At 51.0% G+C, this 15088-nt stretch overlaps 1 protein-coding gene across 3 annotated transcripts; it reads left to right on the forward strand.

Annotated features, from left to right (window-relative positions):
• The first annotated feature begins 3032 nt into the window (after nucleotides 1-3032).
• Pp4-19C (protein phosphatase 19C) lies at nucleotides 3033-14340 on the forward strand. 3 transcript variants are annotated; one of them, XM_037233163.1, is made up of 7 exons: nucleotides 3033-3418; nucleotides 6845-6999; nucleotides 7303-7455; nucleotides 8514-8687; nucleotides 9130-9264; nucleotides 12026-12207; nucleotides 13967-14340. In XM_037233163.1, exons 2-7 carry the CDS (start codon nucleotides 6850-6852, stop codon nucleotides 14094-14096), a joined length of 924 nt encoding a protein of 307 aa, XP_037089058.1. In that variant the 5' UTR covers nucleotides 3033-3418; nucleotides 6845-6849; the 3' UTR covers nucleotides 14097-14340. The 3 variants fall into 3 exon arrangements, with proteins under 3 accessions (XP_037089058.1, XP_037089059.1, XP_037089057.1); XM_037233164.1 differs by having other exon boundaries at nucleotides 3033-3258; XM_037233162.1 differs by having other exon boundaries at nucleotides 3033-3093.
• Nucleotides 14341-15088: the final 748 nt, after the last annotated feature.

The following is a 15088-nucleotide window of genomic DNA, read 5'->3' on the forward strand; positions in this document are numbered from 1 at the left end:
TGGCTTACAACTGAGATCACAGCTCTACGGGCGGAGTAACTACACGTGAGTTACAGCCAGCTCCTCGTGCGCTTCAGCCTTCCAATCGAGGGCTTGATGTTTGGCCTTGAGGAGCCCTTCATCCCCCTAAAGACCTCCTCAAACAAACCCTGTGACCGACTCGGGGCCAGTAGCCGACACATGACTTCTTATTATGCACTGTGGGCTCCTGGCATGCTGTGATGAACAGGCAGGAGGACATCACCGTACGCAACAGTGTCAGCGGACATGTCCCTGCGGAAAACGGCGGAACCTTTTAACGCGAAGTAGGAGTTCGGCGCCAGCTTTGTTTCTTGTAGAGCTACAGCTGCGGAACACTTCCGGCCATCCTCAGTCTGGACGTTGAGCGCATTAGCCCTTACTCTCCTGCAATTCCACTGAAAAAACTTCTTCACGTCTTCAAAAGGACGTGTTAAAGGAAGTTAAAAGGTCTCACACTAAAAACATGAGATTTAAAAAATTACGCTGCCCCAGGTGAAGCGCCAGGTATCTCAGATCTGGGACCCTGTTCCACAGATCCGTGCCCCAGCCTGGGGCGAGACCTTGGGCTACCCCCGTCACTTGGAGACAGGGGTCCAGATGGGATACGCTTGGTGCCAGCATATCCCGTGTGTGGTGGTGGCGGAGGAGGGGCCATCACTGAGCCTCTGCCCACCACCTGGTACCGAGGTAGAGCCTCAACCGGTCTTCGTGGAGACGGAGTGTTGCTCCGGGGGGCGGACTCCATGCCCGCTTCTGACAGCCTATTGGCTGCCTTGGCCCGCTCCTGCTCAGCCAGGCACGCCCACTTAGCCTCACGGGCGCGTCTGTCAGCTTCCTGACGCTCCATCGTCTCTGCTACACGCTCACAGGCACTGACGAGGGGTCTCTGCGATGAGACCGGTGGTGTCTCAGACGAAGGAATGCCCGACGGCGCGCGAGGACTGCAGCCACGCCGAGCCGTCGTCCAACCGTCATTCTTTGGTGATCCAACCGGTGCCGAGGAGGCCGGCAGCACGGCGACCACCGGCTGCTCGGAGATGGAGTTTGGGGTGCTGGCTGCGAGTCTAGCGCGCAGGCTGAGGGTACAACTGATAGGCGAAACGACCTCAGAAGTTCCAGAAACTGAACAGCCGTCATTTCCTCGATCACATAAGTGTGCAACGAAGCTTTCACTTTCGATGCGTGCGATATTTTTGGCTGGGTTTCGTTATGAAGTTCTCGAGCCTCACGGAAGGATACGTTTTTAGAAGTTTTAATTGATATGATTTCCTTCTCCTTAGCGTAGGCTGGGCATGCACGTATGCGGTCCTACGACGTATGCGGAATTTGGTCCTTGCCGCAGTTGGCACAGTGGGGTTTGTCAGAAGCACAGACTTCGCTCATGTGCTCGAGGGACGCACATTTGCCATAGGCTGCGCGTTTCCGACAGTTGGGTTTCGTGTGACCAAATCGCTGGCACTGATAGCACCGCATGGGGTTAGGCACAAACTGACGAACTTTCACGCGGACGTATCCCACACGTATCTCGGACGGTAAGTCAGGGCGACTGAACGTGAGTATGAGGTTGTTGGTGGGCACCAACTCTCCTCCCCTTCTGAAAAGAATCCGCCGAGCGGCTGTCGCTCCAAACTCCGACAGCTCCTCCGCGATCTCCTTCTCGTCAACGTCACGCAGATCAAAACAGTTGACCACACCCCTGGACGAATTTATGGTGTTGTGTGGTGTCGCTGACATTGACACTGTTTTTTTCCGCTTACCAGCACCATCTCGAACACTACGCAAATTCAGTTGCTTCCGTAACCAGACACACCTCCAAGCCACTAGCAAATTCAACTTCGATTTTTCCATCCCCGAGCTTGCCGCATCTGATAATTTTTCCTAATCCGTTGCAGCCATTTCGTCTCTGAAACGGTGACAGGGACGCCAACCTAACGTCATCACTTTCAAAGGCGAGGATCCGTGGTCCGGGGATAACAGAGTCTTCTCTGCACCCTTGGGTTGTCGTGGTCCGACCCCCCTTCGGAGGACGGGTGTTTTTGCAGTTGGAGGATGTCATGCAAAGTAGGTTTTTCTTTCGGCACCAGGGCTCCCCACCCACCGCGGAGCGCACATGGGGGACGACCCAACACTCCTTCCGGAGGTGGTCACCGCTAAGGCTACCCCGGTGTTATACGGAGCGAACGACGCCTCCCAGACGGCCAGGGTAACCGGGGAGACACCTCCCCGTCCTGATCGTGGTTCAGCACCGCCGTCCCCTGACCCCTTAAGCCGCTGCGCACGGCCAGGTGCCCCAAGCGGAGACCCGCACGGAGCACCCAACCGCAGCGCGAGCGACAAGCAGCTAGACCCGTGTGGGGCCCCACGGGCCCCCCACACCCCCGGATATCCCGGCCGAAGTGAAGTGTTGGGACGCACCGTGACTGACCCGCACGACGCGCCCCTGGGCCATCAGGATCCGATCAACCCGAGGACGCGGGCGAGGGGGCACGGAGACCCCGATAAAACGAGGATTAGGAGTGATGAGTGGGCCGAATACGGGAAAGTGGGTGATGGGAAGGGAGCGAGTGGGACAGGGAGGGGAAGCTCACGTGCCGGCAGGGTCGCTACGCCCTGAGAGGAACAGCTTGCGCTGTCCAACCGTTACCGGATCTGGGACCCGAGGGAGCGCTAGTCCCCTACAGCGACCGAAGCCGGTGCCCTGCGGGACCACCATGGTATCTTGGACACAAATGACGACAGTGCCTTGCCCACAACTAGTCGTGGGACGCAAACGATTTTCCTTCTTTGAATATTCATTTGTTTTTTTGTGACTGTCTACTGCTCTTATTTTTCAGCAAAAAGGCCAATAACACAGAGTCTTGACTTTAAGATCTTTGACGTCATCAAAATCTTACCAAGCACCAGCCGTTGACGAAAATGAAGGGTTTCCCCGTGCAAGAGATACATTTATGGCGCTCCAGCTTAAGATATTGCCGCAAGCTGCTTGCATCACCGCGATCTGTGCGTCACTGCATCACTCGAATCAAGTTAGCCTGAGCGTGCCGAGGGGTGGCCGGGCGCGGTCTTTCAGTGGTATTATTTAGCCATTTCGTGTTCGAGGAAGTTGTGGTAGTTACTTATTATTAAAACCAAGTCCCAAGGGAACGTATTTGCTGCCCGTTGAGTCAACCTATTTATTGTCTGGCGGTGGAAGGACGTTGACCTGAGGCAAACGCTCTTTGGACTGAGGACTATCGTGTGAGCAACCAAACCAACCAGCTCTGCTCAGGCCTTGTTGCTGAGCATTGTGCTTGAATTGTTCATTCAGCCCTGTTATAAATATTCACGCGCTATCAGTCACCCTGGTGCTGATAAGCATCCATGCAATTTAGTTGAAGATTGGAAAACAAGAACAAAGGTAACCATGATGTGGGATGTCAGTGCTGTTTGACATTTGGGTGATTCAATGATTTTTTTTTTCTCATTAGAACAATTTGGTAGGATGGTTTTGAGATCAGAGTTCATGCTAAGCATGGTTTGTTGCACCAGTGCTGTCCATCACTAATCATGAAATTCCAGGTGAATGACAACATTAAGTGACACAAGTTTCATGTGTTGCAATGCTTGGCACAGTCCACACCCTATGATCTCTCACACTAGTCAATTTTTGTGTGTGAATAACATAAGGAGATGCTCAAATATCTTAAAGCAGACATATTTACAGCATTTGTATAACACATTATCAGCATGCATTATGAACCAACTTAATATACTTTGTTGCACCCACCACCTAATATAATTTTTGTGTTTTTATAAAGGAGCAATTAAATGGCAGTTTTAAAACAAAAATAACTGTGAGTGAACAACCTGGTACACCAACATGCCCAGGCACACGCTCACCAAGCATCTGCCCCCTGGCCGGCCTTCAAAGAACATATCCACTGTGTGGACACCCACCAGGCGTACACTTGTACCACTTCTACATGTCATTGGTGCACCACAGTGCCGGGGTTAGTTAAACTCTAGCCAGGTCACAATGTGCTGAATTTTCAACTTACCCATGTGCAAATGATTGTTTTTTGGTAGTTTGATGTCCAGTTTTCTTTCAAGCATCACAACTCCTTGAAACATTGGCCCTTTAAGTGCTGAATCAGTGGCACAGTGTACCAAACTATCAGCACTTGAATGTATGGATTTGTGCAGAATGTTGGTTGTGATGGCTAACAGGAACATGGGACATGCACTATGTGACATGTATTTGCAATGTGGCCCCTGGGTCTCAAGGCACTGGTATGTAGATGCCGGATTTGGAGGCCTGAAAAAGGAAATAAAAGGACTAATTAAATGCACTTTAATTTTAAAACATTGATGTTCAAATTTGCATATGTATGTTAGAAAGGGGAATTGAAATAATTTTTATCAATAAGATATAGCTGTGCCATGCATATGACACTGCCAATATCATGCAGGTGCAGAATCCATAAAATATTGGTGTATACATTAGCATAATGCAAATAACCTCAGTTACTTCCAAAATTATGTTGGTTCTGGCTGTATCAGGTGAAAGATAATGTCAATAATGGGAGGAAGATATCCAGCTTTGTGGTCTAGGGATGATGCTGGACCTGAGCAGGTATGTTGTGTTAGTCCATCTGAAATGTAAAGGTCAGTTAGCAATTGGCAATGAGGGCCAATCCAGGGCTCAGGCAGCAGTGGTGCAGCATTGTGGAGCACATACAGCCTTCCACATTTCTGTCTTGTGAGAGGGTGGAGGGAAAATCCAGAGCCAGGTCAGAGGCAAAATTGATTGGTGGGTGGCACAATTTTGGTGGTAGATTTAGGGTACATTCAGGGTACATTCAAGATATGCTAAGCAGATGCTCTGAATCCAAAAACCCCATAAGCAAACCATTCAGAATGCATCTATGAAAAAAGGCAAATGAAGTTATGCGTGCCTAAAAAGAAATCAGTTGTATTTGGCTGCAACAACTGCATGCTGCGAGTGATCAAAGTGGTCTGATATCTGAGCCAAATATGCCAAGGCAGGAAAAATGTAATTTAGTGTGGCATGTAAAAATGTCATGGATAAGGCAGCAGTTGCTATCAGCATCTATAAATTATTGGGTCATCATTTAGAAGCCTTTGAGTATCATCAGTACGGGATGTGCAACACATTTGTTGTACAATGATCAGGGAACAAGGCTACATTGAAGACATATTGTTACATCACGTCACAGATGTTATGCATGGAAGGAAATTAGGATGTATGCACACTTATGATATGCTTTGTTAATGAGAAGTGATTTTAAAACCATAAGATCTACAAAATTGCTGCACTGCCCTAATGACAACTTGTTTATATTTGATTGACTGAGCAATGGGTTTATGTAAAAGTGAGTAAGTGTGTGAGTTAAAATACTCTGTGTCTCACTTGAATAACACCATTAAAGTGAGTCAAAGTGGTTAGAGGATAGCAGTGGCTTCAAGAAGCCAAATTTTTAAGCAGTATTTTCATCCATGCCTTTTAAGTGTGTGGATGCTCAAAGTATGACAAAACACTAGACTGTGGCCATGTTGTAATGCTGAGCTGTGAGGTATATTCAGTTCCCCAGTACTGTTTGGTAAAGGTGCCCAGTGAAAAGTGCACTTCTGGTGACTTGGGCAGTGTGGGTGGCATTGACAGCATCTGCACAAGTCATGTACTTAAAGGGAGCATTCCACACTTGTATGGGATTTTAAACTGAAGGAGCCACCTTGAAAATCATTTCCTGCAGTTCACAGCCCTGTCCTGCATGAGACCTAAAGCTGTTTAGTTTCTGAGCTACGTGTTCGCGATGATGTGCAGACTTTTTTAAGGTCATCCAGACATCCACATTGCCATAATAATGTCATTCAAATCCTGTCATCCCATTGTCCATGTGTTAGTCAAGGGCAAGGCGAATATTGCGGAGTCGTTAATGTCTGGCGTTCGTGAACACGATTCACAGACGTAGCGGGCGTCAACGGGCCCTCAATCAATGTTTTGCAAGGCACAATACTCCAATCAAACAATAATGTATTTAAGAGCATATTTACTGAATACGGTTATTGTGCTGTCCTGAGCGATCTTTTCCACTTAAAGCATGCCAATAATAAGTGAGCTTATTTCATCATATCTAAAGCTTGCCTCACTATCTTCATTTCATTATCTTCAGTTTCATTCCCATTCAATGGATTACCCACCTTTGGGGTATGTTTCAAAAACACACTAGTGAAATGTCAGGACTAGCTATGTCTATAATAGTGGGTGGTTCCATTACAGCACTGTCAAGATGTAATGATGTGAATTTACTTATTGTTGTGTCCAAATTACACTGTCAATGCCTTGCAGCTATGCCCAGCAGGCTAGGGTGTGTTACAGAGAAGTTGGTCGGTTAAAGTTTGATCCAGTGTGTTATATGGATTAAGTGATGCTCTCATTCTCAAAGCCAAAGGGTGTCTGGAAAGGAGCCACTGTAACGCGGTAATGTGTCAAACACACGTTCGAAAAAGCAAGAATGCAGAACACATGTTTGAAAAAGCAACAACGGGACACACGTTGGAAAAAGCAACCACAGAGAGCGCATGTTTGAAAAAGCAAGTACACAACACATGTTGGAAGAGCAAGAACACAGAACACACATTGGAAAAAGCAAGGCAGATGGAATGTATTACTCTCATAGTGATGTGCATGTAGTCAAATCGGATTTGTTCGGTTGAGTCGGCTACTTCAAGTCGAAATTTTGGGCTATTCAAGATTTGGAGAAAGCTAATATTACTGATGAATGCTGCAGACCTGTCTTTGACCTGGCTTCCTCTGTTGCAGTGGGGATGTGTGATACCAGTGACCTGGATAGACAGATAGAACAGCTAAGAAGATGCGAGATCATTAAGGAGTCAGAAGTTAAAGCTCTCTGTGCGAAAGCAAGAGAGATCTTGGTTGAGGAAAGCAATGTACAAAGGGTGGATTCACCTGTCACAGTGAGTAAAAATCTGTGGATATTGTAATATGCTTTGTGATAAGCTGCCCTGCTGTTATAATTTGTCTTGATGTGGTTTGGGACTGCTGCACTGATTATGTTCTTTATTGCGGAGCAATGTTTGTATAGCATCATGATATCATGGAGCAGCATCTCTTTTGCATCATGAACACATCTTTTTGATAGCCATATTGTACTTATGGCTCTTTATTTAGGCATTGCTATCCACATCATCATGCTACATCATCACATATCACAGATATGGATACAATTGTGTTACTGAGATGTCTTTGATCTTTTTCAGGTGTGTGGAGATATCCATGGCCAGTTCTATGATTTGAAGGAGCTCTTTAAAGTTGGTGGTGATGTTCCTGATACAAATTACCTGTTCATGGGTGACTTCGTCGATCGAGGATTCTACAGTGTTGAGACATTCCTGCTCTTGCTGGCCCTCAAGGTTTGTTGATAGTGAAAATGGTGTGTTGAAAGTGATATTGTCATATATGTCTAACTTTTCATCTTAAGCCATAGTGCTGTGGACCTACAAGTGCCACCATAGGGAACATACCAGTGTGTCTGGTGTCCCCTGCCACAAGGCTTTGGTAAGACTAGAACTGGGCTGCATTTTTGCATTACGGGGAACCTACTTGTGACCAACAAGGTACTGCATTAATCAAGAGGCTACCAACTTTTTGGATATCTGTTTCTCTGAAAGATTGCACATTGTGTATTATACAAGCTTTGAAATATTGTCCAATCGTCTTAACGGGATCACGTCACTTTCAAAAGTGTATTCTACAATCCTATCAACATGTTTGACCTCTGGAGCTGCAGTGCGGCCGAGGCAGCTCCAGATCCATTGCCATTGCGGCCCTGTACACGATTTCGGTCTCAAAAGAAGTGGCAGACGCGCTGGGTCGCCACTTGGATCGGCTCTAGCCTAGGGCGTCGTATTTACGTGGTGAGGCAAGACGCCTGGACCAAAGGCAGCTGTCGCAACTGCGTGACGGGATAATCACTGCCAGACCTCTCAAATGACATAGTTATTGTTCAGCTCCGTGCAACAGTCAGTTGTTAGCGAGTAGTCTAATCCGAACACCACTTGTGCAAACATTTTGTGCCGTTGCTAATCTGAATATCTGCTTCACGCACTTAGACCTGCACTGGATGCCATTGTCTTCCTCGTGGGAAATCCAGGTCGGATGGTGTGTAGATTTCGGATGTAGCGGTCAGCGAGCTTCACTTACGTGTGGCACTCCGCAGAACCTGGCAGAGCGCGTTGTTACGTTGGCTATGCCCGTGACGCTCTGTCACGTGCTGATGCCACGTCAGCCGCCTGTTCACAATGGCCATGCCCCGTCGCCTCACTGGCTCTCGTGCACCAAAAGGGGTGTGTGTGTGTGTGTGTGTGTGCGTGCGTGCGTGCGTGCGTGCGTGCGTGCGTGCGTGCGTGCGTGCGTGCGTGCGTGCGTGCGTGTGTGTGTGCGTTGGTGATGGCTTTGTGCCGCCGGCCAGGTGCGGTACCCGGACCGGATAACGCTAATCCGCGGCAACCATGAGTCGCGCCAGATTACCCAGGTGTACGGCTTCTACGAGGAGTGCCTGCGCAAGTACGGCAGCGTCACCGTCTGGCGCTACTGCACCGAGATCTTCGACTTCCTCAGCCTGTCAGCCATCATCGACGGCAAGGTCGGACGCTGGCAGTGCCGGTAGCTGCGGGGTTGTACAATATTGCGCGCTAAGGGTACTTAGCATGTCGGGTGCTGGCGCGGGGCAGACGGGACGTTGTTTGCGCTCTTGGGTTGGTGTGAATGTGGACGCCTCAAACCTCATGGTTCCATATGAACTACATGTGTCTACTGTGGTCCCGATTCGACGTGCCGATCTTCGGGACTTTCATCCGCGTAACGAATGCGCTGCGGACATTAAGCACGAAGGCCCAGTGATGGCTGCGCACGGCGCTGTGCACCCCCTGTCGGCACGGTAGCAGGACGCCGAGATGACGTGTTCAGGCTCGCCCCTTGGCGTCCCGTTCGGTGGTCCCCTCTGGTATTCGCGTGCCGTTGCGCTCCGTGCGACGCGGCGCGGCCGACTGGCGTCCGCTGGCCGATGACCGCCCGCCCGTCGGCAGATATTCTGCGTACATGGCGGCCTGTCGCCGACCATCAACACGCTGGACCAGATCCGAACCATCGACCGGAAACAGGAGGTTCCGCACGACGGCCCCATGTGCGACCTGCTCTGGTCTGACCCGGATGACATGCAGGTCAGTGACGACGGCCCTATGTGCGACCTGGTCTGGTCCGACCCGGACGACATGCAGGTCAGTGACACGACGGCCCCATGTGCGACCTGCTCTGGTCCAACCCTGACGACATGCAGGTCAGTGACACGACGGCCCCATGTGCGACCTGCTCTGGTCCGACCCGGACGACATGCAGGTCAGTGACACGACGGCCCCATGTGCGACCTGCTCTGTCCGACCCGGACGACATGCAGGTTAGTGACACTGCTGATCTGCTGATTTGTGGTTGGTGTAGGTGCATGTCGGTCCTGGTAGGCTTGTCTTCCTGTTCGCTCTTCTCGCACTTCCACCTTTTTCGATCTTTCGGTCTGCTGACTTTCTTTGGGTGCGCAACATAGAGCGCCGCATTGGTGCTCCACTTGACGGCACGAAACACTGACACCTGTGCCCATCACGTCGCGCATTGTCTGCACAAAAAGTCGCCACAGGTGTCGGGCTCAAGTGTCTGGTGTGCAGTCAATGGCGTTGTTGGAGAGCGGTGAGCGGCAGGTCGCTGGCCGCTGACCAAGTGTGACCCCCCCCCCCCCTGGCACCGCTTAGGAGGTGATCCGATCCCGACGGGCCGATTTTCCTCAGAATGCAATATTTTTGCCTTCCAACGTGTCGTTTGGATTATCTCGCGCCCTATTTATTGATGTTTGCCATCTATCCTGAACGTTGAACAGCGCCATGCCGGCGGCCGACTCGGATAGTCCTCGCGTTGTGCGACGCTCGGCTCCAGCGCTGTCGGGCCATACGACTTATCTGTCTGCCGGTCGTTATCAGGCCCGCTACCCGGCTGCGCGTGGAGCATGACCTCCTTCTACGAAGACGTCATATTTGTGAACGATAAAACCACCAGATAGTTATGCCATGGTGGGGACTATCTCCAGACGACCTGTTGTGGTGAAGTGCTACTTCAGTTACAGCAAATGCATCAATGCTGTGCCTTAAGCTTAGGTTCTAATCACAGGTCGATGCAGTGCTTGTGTCGTTTGTTTTTATATTTACATGTCACACATTTGGCATGGACAGGTCATTTTTGTTTTTTCAACGAAGAGCCCCATCCCACTTACGTTATATCGTTGTATCGTTATGCTCATTAGTGTCCCGTGATCGACCCAGTGAGGCCTGTCAGCTGTATTCTCCCACGTTGTATCGTTATGCTCATTAGTGTCCCGTGATCGACCCAGTGAGGCCTGTCAGCTGTGTTCTCCCACGTTGTATCGTTATGCCCATTAGTGTCCCGTGATCGACCCAGTGAGGCCTGTCAGCTGTGTTCTCCCACGTTGTATCGTTATGCCCATTAGTGTCCCGTGATCGACCCAGTGAGGCCTGTCAGCTGTGTTCTCCCACGTTGTATCGTTATGCCCATTAGTGTCCCGTGATCGACCCAGTGAGGCCTGTCAGCTGTGTTCTCCCACGTTGTATCGTTATGCTCATTAGTGTCCCGTGATCGACCCAGTGAGGCCTGTCAGCTGTGTTCTCCCACGTTGTATCGTTATGCCCATTAGTGTCCCGTGATCGACCCAGTGAGGCCTGTCAGCTGTGTTCTCCCACGTTGTATCGTTATGCTCATTAGTGTCCCGTGATCGACCCAGTGAGGCCTGTCAGCTGTGTTCTCCCACGTTGTATCGTTATGCCCATTAGTGTCCCGTGATCGACCCAGTGAGGCCTGTCAGCTGTGTTCTCCCACGTTGTATCGTATGCCCATTAGTGTCCCGTGATCGACCCAGTGAGGCCTGTCAGCTGTGTTCTCCCACGTTGTATCGTTATGCTCATTAGTGTCCCGTGATCGACCCAGTGAGGCCTGTCAGCTGTGTTCTCCCACGTTTGTATCGTTATGCTCATTAGTGTCCCGTGATCGACCCAGTGAGGCCTGTCAGCTGTGTTCTCCCACGTTGTATCGTTATGCCCATTAGTGTCCCGTGATCGACCCAATGAGGCCTGTCAGCTGTGTTCTCCCACGTTGTATCGTTATGCCCATTAGTGTCCCGTGATCGACCCAGTGAGGCCTGTCAGCTGTATTCTCCCACGTTGTATCGTTATGCTTATTAGTGTCCCGTGATCGACCCAGTGAGGCCTGTCAGCTGTATTCTCCCACGTTGTATCGTTATGCTCATTAGTGTCCCGTGATCGACCCAGTGAGGCCTGTCAGCTGTGTTCTCCCACGTTGTATCGTTATGCTCATTAGTGTCCCGTGATCGACCCAGTGAGGCCTGTCAGCTGTATTCTCCCACGTTGTATCGTTATGCTCATTAGTGTCCCGTGATCGACCCAGTGAGGCCTGTCAGCTGTGTTCTCCCACGGCACACACCCCCTAAATAGTTATGACCCCCCTCTCCCCACAGCCGTCCTCCCGGCCGACAGGACTGGGGTGTGAGTCCGCCTGGCGCCGGCCACCTCTGCTGGGCTCGGATAACCTTCTCCCTGACCCCTCACACCTGTGACCTGTGCTGCCCCTGGGGTCACGTCTCTGAGCTGTGGTGTCCCTGCCCCGGCCGGCAGGGCTGGGGCGTGAGTCCGCGCGGTACTAGCCACCTCTGCTGGGCTCGGATAGCCTTCTCCCTGACCCCTCACACCTGTGATCTGTGCTGCCCCTGGGGTCACGCCTCTGAGCTGCGGTGACCCTCCCCCGGCCTGTTGGACTCGGATGGCCTTCCCGCTGACCCCTCACACCTGTGACCTGTGCTGCCCCTGGGGTCACGTCTCTGAGCTGCGGTGTTCCTGCCTCGGCCGGCAGGGCTGGGGCGTGAGCCCGCGCGGTGCCGGCTACCTGTTCGGCTCGGACGTGGTGCAGCAGTTCAACCGCAACAACAACGTGGACATGATCTGCCGCGCCCACCAGCTCGTCATGGAGGGATACAAGTGGCACTTTGACGACACCGTGCTCACCGTCTGGTCCGCGCCAAACTACTGCTACCGGTCAGGGCTCGCTAGGCGGACTGTGCGCGGTGCTTGCACCGGCTTCAAAACCAACATCAATTAAACGGGACGGCCACATCATGCGACGAAGAAGCTTCTGGCGTATTGTATGCTGGGTGTGGTTTTCATGCGAAGTGTAAGCTGAACCACACCGTTAGCAAATCCGGACCATGTCTGCGTCGGTTGCACCAAGTTGGAGACAGTCTAAGGGACTGCCCATGAGTACCGTTACAAAGGGAGACGGACTGATGGAGTGTAACAGAAACACAACAAGGGAGGAATTGGACAGCATACTGTTTCGCTTAGGTGTGGTCGCAAATCATGCTAGCATATTTAAAAGGAATATCAAACATTAGATTCGGATGCAGTTGGCTCCTGTCATAAGAAAAGATGCGCCCATTACATCTCCTCATCTTTAGGTTAATTGGAGGCCAGAACAACGTGTCTTTTCTTGGGATGTACGTCAATAATGAACGGCCCTAAGTTACTGTACTACACTTGTCTTGCTCGTAGCAGCGGGGTGATGATGGAAGCCTACCTTATGGACAGAAGCTGGAGTAAGGTGACTCACTGGTGTCCGCCCCTCCTGATCGGGATGCAGTTGTGTTTCAATCTTGTGGCTTAAAGAGAATGTTCAACAGTTGAAGATATTGATCAGATAGCAAACGTTATTATGAAATAAGATCGCTTATAACAACTGGTATGCTTTTGAGTGGAAAAGACTGCTCTAGGCAACACAATTTGTACTTTAAGTAAATATTCTGAACGTTGCGTCATTGTTTGACTGCGTCGTGGAACCTTTGTAACGGTGAGGTGTTGCCAAACTAGCCGTGAGAAATGGCCACGGTAGTACTCACTTGTAATACGTCAAATTCGCCGAGAGGCCGCAGGACGGTGCTGGAAGTGTTCACTGAGCCAAATATCGTTACACACTTCTGTTTTGGCCCTTTTCGTAGTGTTCCGCATATTTATCCGTTAGCCTAAGAAGTTTGATTGTATTACAGGCTCATTTATGGCACTTTTCTTAAGTTGGTTGGTAACATATGACAGTTGCGTAGCTTGCTGAACGGGGATTGCAAACTAATTGGGGTCCAGTATATTTGGAGGTCATGCCCAGGAACGACAAGTCTGGAAGATTTAATGATAACGTCCTCTTTGGCCGATTTGAACACCGCATAGCCTATGTGATGACAGGATTCAGGTGATGCCGTTATGGCGTTATGCACAACTTATGGGCTAGGAATGGCCTGCGCAACATGGTCCGTAAATCGGCGCGGGTGTGTAGCTCAGAAACTCTGGGGTCCTTGGTCCTAAGAAGGGTATCGCTGTCAACGGCTTCGAATGATCTTCATGATAGCTGTTTTAGTTCGAAACCCCATACAAATGTGGAACACTTCCTTGAAGGTGCCACTTTTCACTGGTGCTGGCAGTCCTTGATCTGATGGCTTAACTAATTGGGCTTATCAGATTAGCAAGTGACGACTGGTTTTATTTATGGGGTTAGCTGGGTGGAGCGTGCATGCGGATCTGGCGTGGTTATTCTGACCGGAACTGACATCAGCTGATGACTGATGTGGTACGTGTCGTATGGTGAACTGTTTTGACTTATGGCGGCATATGGTGGGCAATGTTCGTCTTTACGGGTGTTAAGCCAGTCCCTGGGGACCAATGGCTGGGGCCGACGGTGACTCCCTGCTGACCCGTTCTGACCCACTACCGACCGCTGCTGACCTCGCCTCCGGCCTCGGCCGCTCTCCAGGTGCGGTAACGTGGCCGCCATCCTGGAGCTGGACGAACACCTGCGGCGCAACTTCACGATTTTCGAGGCGGCACCCAAAGAGAGCCGCGGCGTGCCGTCCAAAACGCCGCAGCCGGACTACTTCCTCTAGCCGCGCCCCGCGTCATTCTCATTAGCGCCGCCCGGTGGAGCCGGGCGGAGCCGAGCCGGCCGGCCGGCCGCATGTTTTAGATGAGTAGACCAGGCCGGGGCGGCGCCGCATCCAGAGGCCGCCGCTGGTGGGCCTGCCGCGTGCCGTCGCCGCCTACCGACCACACCGCACACATACACAAGTGTACGTCTGTCCCGTGCTCTACAGAGTAGTTTTTACATCGTACAATAAAGCCATCACCGTCGAATGTTGTCTCTGGGGCCAAATCGCGGCAGAGGGAAGGAGCCTTGCCTGGGGTGGAGATTCTTGTTCGGTATGGGGGAGGCCTCCCAACTTTCGCTTTGGTCCCCCAGCTTTCAGGGAAAAGTGGGCCAAGTCCAGGGAGGACTCCTCTGCTGGCGCGTTTTTGCGGTTGTTTGCTTTAAATTTCACTTCAGGAACCCCAGCGTATGTTGTGGGACTACGCCCCTGAGACTTGATGTGCCTTGCATCAAACTGAAGGGAACATGTATCGTGCAGTGGAACACTTTCCTGCACAACTCCGTGCGTTTTCATTGTATTAGGCCCATCGGAATTATCCCAGATATCATATGATTGAACTAAATATGTTGTAAGGTGCGAGCGCGGGTCTTTTAATTGCCAAGGACTGGCGTGTGCATTTGGTCGGATCGGTCCGGTACGGTCGCACAGTTGGGCTAGTGCTGCCACCTGTACAGGATTGTGCGGTACTGCTGCCTCCCCACGCGGCCGGGGTGCAGCGGGTCTTGCACGTGTTGGGGCTCCCGTGTTTTGACTGCCGCCTGGGTTTGGTACAGACGATTATTTTTAATGCACTATACACAGCACATCAACGTTATAGAATGTTGTTACCATGTCGAAATGATTGAACCTGCGAGGTGACAGAAAGTAGATACAGGCTGTCGTGGGCCGTGAAGTCATCGACCGCCTACCGGTTTCGATCTGTACTCCTGACAGTTATTTACGCACCAGCA

Source organism: Pollicipes pollicipes, unplaced genomic scaffold (assembly GCF_011947565.3).
Source record: "Pollicipes pollicipes isolate AB1234 unplaced genomic scaffold, Ppol_2.1 Scaffold_7231;HRSCAF=8579_pilon_pilon_pilon, whole genome shotgun sequence".
Taxonomy (NCBI): Eukaryota; Metazoa; Arthropoda; class Thecostraca; order Pollicipedomorpha; family Pollicipedidae; genus Pollicipes; species Pollicipes pollicipes.

What these genes read in the sequence shown, in the direction of transcription:
- Pp4-19C (XM_037233163.1), top strand. Translation starts at nt 6,850, where the DNA reads ATGTGTGATACCAGTGACCTGGATAGACAGATAGAACAGCTAAGAAGA. An exon ending in TGCTCTTGCTGGCCCTCAAG is followed by an intron (nt 7,456 to 8,513) that starts GTTTGTTGATAG and finishes GCCGCCGGCCAG; the next exon opens with GTGCGGTACCCGGACCGGAT. An exon ending in GCGCCAAACTACTGCTACCG is followed by an intron (nt 12,208 to 13,966) that starts GTCAGGGCTCGC and finishes GCCGCTCTCCAG; the next exon opens with GTGCGGTAACGTGGCCGCCA.